The following is a 5601-nucleotide window of genomic DNA, read 5'->3' as shown; positions in this document are numbered from 1 at the left end:
TTTATCCCCCCCCCTCCTCACAAGGCTTCATGATACACGTGTGAGAGGGGCCAGTCTCCCAGCTGGGCTCCCTCTGGAGAAGGGGCACCCCCCGCAGTCCGCTCCGTCCCCCCGTTCCCGGGTCGGGGGGTGGGTGCATCGTACCGCACCGAAATGGGGACGGGGAGCCCCGGGCTGGGGCGGGGGGGGCCATCGGGCTCGCCGAAGGGGGTGGCGTACTCGGGCTCGGGCGGCAGCGGCTCAGCGTACTCGTGGTATTTGCCCGGCACGTCGTAGTGGCTCACGACCAAGGGCAACGTGTAGCCCTCGTCCAGGAGGGGCTTGAAGGTGGAGGGGCCCGGCTGGCTACCGGGGCTCAGCTGCACCAGGTCCGGTTCGGCGTATTCTGCGAGGGAGATGGCAGGGTGTGAGCTGGGGACGTCAAGGGGACTGTCCCCAAAGCAGTCAACTGTCCCCACAGCAGTCACGGTGCTGCTCCAGGTGTGGGTGGGCTGGGGACACCCGTGGGTGGAGAGAAAATGGGCACATCTGGACCCCCCAGGGCTGGGAAAAGCCCAGCCAGGGCAGGACGCCCACCCCACGGGGACAGGCACGTCCCTCTGCCCCAGGGCAGAGCGGGGCTCCCAGTGCCCACCCTTCAATGCTGTGTCTTGAGGCTGAATAATAATAATAAAGATCACAGAATCACAGAATCTTCTAGGTTGGAAGGGACCTTAAAGATCATCTTGGCCAACCGTCAACCTGACTGACAAAAATAGACACCCACACAACAAACAAGGAGCATCATCACTAAACCAGACCTCCCAGCACCACATCAACCCCTCTTTTGAACACCTCCAGGGATGGTGCCTCCACCACCTCCCTGGGCAGCCCATTCCAATGGCTGAGAACCCTTTCAGTGAAAAAATTTTTCCTAATATCCAGCCTGAACCTCCCCTGGCGTAACTTGAGGCCATTTCCTCTTGTCCTGTCGCCTGTGACTTGAGAAAAGAGACCGACCCCCACCTCTCTACACCCTCCTTTCAGGGAGTTGGAGAGAGCAAGAAGGTCTCCCCTCAGCCTCCTCTTCTCCAGGCTGAACACCCCCAGCTCCCTCAGCCTCTCCTCATAAGACTTATTCTCCAGACCCCTCACCAGCTTTGTCGCCCTTCTCTGGACCCGCTCCAGCACCTCAATGTCTTTTTTATGGTAGGGAGCCCAAAACTGGACACAGTACTCGAGGTGGGGCCTCACCAGTGCCGAGTACAGGGGGACCATCACCTCTCGGGCCCTACTCCCCCCGCTGTTCCTGACACAGGCCAGGATGCTGTTGGCTTTCTTGGCCCCTGCCAGGGTCTCCCTTTGTGCAGGACCATGATGCAGGATCAGAGTTGATCCCCAGCAGGATCAGCTGGGGGTAAATGGGGACCCCAGGGTGTCCCCAAGGTGCCAGGGGGGACACACACGACTCCACCTCTGGGCTGAGGGATCTCTTTGCCCACCGATGTCCCCATTACCTGGCGAATGGGACTGGCTGAGGTCCCCTGGGGCAGCCACCGTGGGGAAGGAGGCCAGCGTGGTGCCGGGGGGCGGCAGGCTCTGCAGGGAGCACACTGGGCTCGACTCCAGTTTGGGGTACCCTGAGCAGAGAGCAGAAACCCCTGGTCGTCACACACTGTGCCTGGGGGCAGACCCCTCCTGGCCCCGTGGCACGGCAACTGGGGTGCCACCGGGGAGGGGTTTGGGGGACACTTTATTACCTTTTGTGATCCCACAGCTCAGCTCCGCCGCCGGCTTTCTGCCAAGGGGAAAACGAGATGGGAGTGAGGGGTCCTGGCCACCCCATGCCCACCACCACCACCCGCTGCGCCCCTCGGTACCCAGCGAGCAGCCAAATGGAGCTGCTGGGCTTTGGGGAGAGGGGGGGGTGATGCTGGACCCCCTCCAGGGCAAAACAGGGGGGGCAGGATAGGACCCACCTCCTCCTGTGGCAGAGGAAAGCCAGCAGCAGGAGGCTGGAGCAGAGGAGCACGAAGCCACCGATGAGCAGCATCACCAGCAGCGTGGAGCCTGGGGAGGGAGGGCAGTGTCAGCCCCATCCCACCCCTCTGCACCCATGGGTGCCAGGAGCCCACCCAGGGCCACCAGAGAAGGAAAATCAATGTGTTGTCACAGGCTGGATGAGGTCTTAAAGCCCAAGTGGGTCCATCAGTGCCTACAGCACCCCCAAGAAGAGGCTTGCACCCCAGGGACAGCCCCCCCAGTGGCACCCACCTGCCTTCTCTGGGTCCAGGGCGACGCCGGGGATGGGGGTATGGCTGGCCGGGCTGCTGGTGGGGACGGGGACCTCCTTGGGGATGCTGGGCACTGTGGGGCAGAGTGGGGACCGTGAGGGTGGGACCATCACCGGGTGCAGGGGGGAGATGGAGACCCCACGGGGGGCCATTTGGGATGCGTGGGGCTGGGGGTGACAGCTCCCACCCACCCTGTGGGGCTCACCGTAGGGCCGGGGTGCGCGGACCCGCGCTGGCTGGCAGCCCACCAGGGCCACCTTCAAGGCCACGCGCTGGTGCCACCTCTGGGGTGTGACACGGACGTAGCGGGCCACGATGGGGGGGATGAAGGCGTTGGAGACCTCCTCCTGGCTGTTGGTGTTTCCTTCAAAAACCTGCCGGAGGGGGCCAAGAGGGCACCAATGGCCAAGAGGGCACCGATGGCCACACATCCGTGGGCACTGGGGGTCTGTGCCCCCCTCCCCACCCTTTGTCCTCTCCATGCCCACCTTGTCCTCCTGGCCACCGGTGCCTCTGTAGGGTCTCCAGTTCTTCCCATCACGGCTGGAGGAGACCCGGTAGGACATCACGTAGTAGTCGTACTGCTCAGAGGAGCCCTTTGTGATGATGCCTGTTGGTGCAAGGGGGGGCCCTGCTGTCAGTTGGGGGGTGCAGGGCTGGGGAAGGGCTTGGGGGGGGGGGTCTCTGCACCCCAACACACCCCATTGCATGGGGCAGAGCTTTCCCAGCTGGAATAACCCTCACCTTTAGGATACCCAGAGGGGACACAGAGGGGCAGGACGCATCACCCTCCTTGAGGGACCACCCAGAGGGGGTCGGGCTTGGGGGGGGTGTCTCTGCACCCCAACACACCCCATTGCATGGGGCAGAGCTTTCCCAGCTGGAATAACCCTCACCTTTGGGATACCCAGAAGGGACACAGAGGGGCAGGACACATCACCCTCCTTGAGGGACCACCCACAGGGGGTCTCTCCGACCCCAGGAGGGCATTCGGGTGGCAGATCCGAGCGTTGGACCCCCCACTCTGCCCCCAGGAGCCGATAACCTCCGGCCTGGGCTGCCAGCCCCACATTCCTCCCTCCTCCAGCCTCCGGGGCCGGACAATGTCCCCATTTTCCTCCGCGCGGTCGCCAGCCGCTGCCACACAAAGCCCCCGCTTTGGGCAGGCTCCGGCCGAACAAAAGGCGCTCGTTGGCACCAGATGCAAGAGCATAATATTAACTTGTTCGTCCCAGAAACGGCTGCGGATGAGGAAAGGGGGGGGCACAGGGACAAAAAGGGGACAGGAGATAGCCCAGGGAGGGGGTTGGTGCTGTCTGCATCCCAGTTTGCACCAGTAAAACCACAGCACAGGGAGCTGCAGGCCTTTCTGGGTGTTTTTGGGGGTGGTTGTGACTGCTCTGGGTAGTTTTGGGGGAGTTGGTGAGGCTGGCACCCGTGTCACCATGGGGAGGACAGTGCTCAGGGTGCTGTGGGGACACCTGGGTGGTCCTCACCTGTGACATTCCTGCGGGTGCCCAGGTCCAGCTCCAGCCAGGCATCTTCGGAGCCAGGTTGGGTGGCCCAGGAGTGGCCGGAGGTGCCAAGTGCTGCCCGTTCAGCCACCCAGGCTCGGACTTGCCCCAGCGTGTCCACCTCGTGCCACCAGGACGAGGCGTTGAAGGAGGCCACCTCCAGCACGTCGCCGCAGGCTGGCAACGGGAGACAGCAGGCTGGGAGCCAGGGACCCCCAACTGGCCACAGCACGGGGTGTGGGGGGGGTGGCACCAGGTCTGGCAGCCAAAATCGTGGCTTAATTTCAAGGGAAATGAGGGAAAAAAAATACCTTTGTGGAATATGAGCCGCTTCTCAGAGAGGGATCCCCTGCGGGGAGGGAAGTGGGGGGAGCATCAGATGGGGGGTCCCCGGGTCCGAAATCGAGGAGGGGAGGGGGGGCAGGTCCCCAGTGTCACCACGGATGTGCCCCACGGTTGGGTATGGGGTGCATCTGGGGGTCCCCAGTCCCCCCAGCTTCGCCCACCTTTTGGAGTGGAGCCCGTTGGCGAAGGCCGAGTCGTAGAGCGTGATCCCCTTCTCCCGGGACAGGGTGACCTGCCCCCCCAGCTCGTCCGCGATCACCCCGGCATGCACGGCCGCCTTGCACAGCACCGAGGTCTGCGGGGAGCAGGGGGGGGGTGAGAGCAGCCCCCTCCTCCCACCCCCAACTGGGATATGGGGGGGGGATAGGAGGTGTCTCCAGCCACCCCATGGGGCACCCCATGGCCAAAGCCAGCCCCTGTGGTCTGCTGGGGGGGTGACAAGCAGTAGCCACGCGTGTGCTGGGGATGGTGGGGGGAGCCAGGCTCGGCACTTACGTCCCGGTAGCCCTGGCTCGGGCTGCCCCAGATGTCCCCCTCGATGTCCTTGCAGCCCGCGGGGCAGTACACGCTGAAACACACGGTGATGGGGGGCTGTCAGGGCTCACTCCTGTCCAAATCCCCCCCCTCCACACCCGGTTTGTTTCCCATCCCACTGTGGTTGCACCCCAAGAGTCCTGGGGCGAGCACAGCCCAAACTCCCCGGGAGAGGGATGGGGATGAAACTGGGGCTGATGATGGGGACCAGCAGTGATGCTGAAGTGGGGGGACACCAAAGAGGGGACAGAATCACAGAATGACACGGGGTTGGAAGGGACCTCTGGAGATCATCTCCTCCAACCCCCTGCCAGAGCAGGGCCACCCAGAGCAGGTCCCACAGGAACGTGTCCAGGCGGAGTTTGAATGTCTCCAGAGAAGGAGACTCCACCCCCTCCCTGGGCAGCCTCTGCCAGGGCTCTGCCACCCTCAAAGTGAAGAAGTTCCTCCTCATGTTTAGATGGAACTTCTTATGTTCAAGTTTGTGCCCATTTCCTCTTGTCCTGTCCCTGGGCACCACTGAGAAAAGCCTGGCCCCATCCTCCTGACACCCCCCCTTGAAGTATTTATAGGTGTTGATTAGATCCTCCCCCAACCTGAAGATGACCACCCACAACCCCTGCCCACTCACCTGACGTGCTCCTGGGCGTAGTGGGTGCCTCGAACCAGGCAGGAGACCAGGTCTGCAAGGCAGGGACACCCCAGGGTGAGGGACCCCCCACCCAAGCCGCAACACCCACCTCTGCCCCAGGGCCCCCCCATCCCCGAGGGGCAGGGAGGGATGAACCCTCAATCCCTGCAGCCATCGGCCCCACACCGCTGGCTCTGCCTGATATTGGGGTCCCAGCTGGCTGGGGGTCCAGGGTGCTGGGGGGGGGCGTCCAGGGTGCTGGGGGTGTCCAGGTGCTTTGGGGGTTCCAGGGTGCTGTGGGGGG

General features: G+C 63.6%; 1 protein-coding gene across 1 annotated transcript in view; it reads right to left on the bottom strand.

The window, feature by feature from the left end:
- Nucleotides 1-17: 17 nt before the first annotated feature.
- The window catches only part of LOC106894309 (discoidin, CUB and LCCL domain-containing protein 1-like), an 11781-nt gene continuing 6197 nt past the window's right edge, over nt 18-5601 (bottom strand). Inside the window, exons 4-15 of the mRNA XM_014952923.1 lie at nt 5298-5349; nt 4628-4700; nt 4294-4427; nt 4099-4136; nt 3770-3964; nt 2762-2883; nt 2479-2647; nt 2254-2346; nt 1959-2049; nt 1740-1777; nt 1497-1619; nt 18-385 (exon numbers count right to left, since the gene is read on the bottom strand). Coding sequence (XP_014808409.1) covers nt 18-385; nt 1497-1619; nt 1740-1777; nt 1959-2049; nt 2254-2346; nt 2479-2647; nt 2762-2883; nt 3770-3964; nt 4099-4136; nt 4294-4427; nt 4628-4700; nt 5298-5349 — 1496 coding nt within the window. The remainder of the gene's footprint in view (nt 386-1496; nt 1620-1739; nt 1778-1958; nt 2050-2253; nt 2347-2478; nt 2648-2761; nt 2884-3769; nt 3965-4098; nt 4137-4293; nt 4428-4627; nt 4701-5297; nt 5350-5601) is intronic.

The sequence above is a fragment of the Calidris pugnax genome, unplaced genomic scaffold (genome assembly GCF_001431845.1).
Source record: "Calidris pugnax isolate Ruff unplaced genomic scaffold, ASM143184v1 scaffold243, whole genome shotgun sequence".
In the NCBI taxonomy this organism is placed as follows: domain Eukaryota; kingdom Metazoa; phylum Chordata; class Aves; order Charadriiformes; family Scolopacidae; genus Calidris; species Calidris pugnax.
The sequence above is the reverse complement of the archived record's forward strand: the minus strand, read 5'-3'. Positions and strand labels throughout refer to the sequence as shown.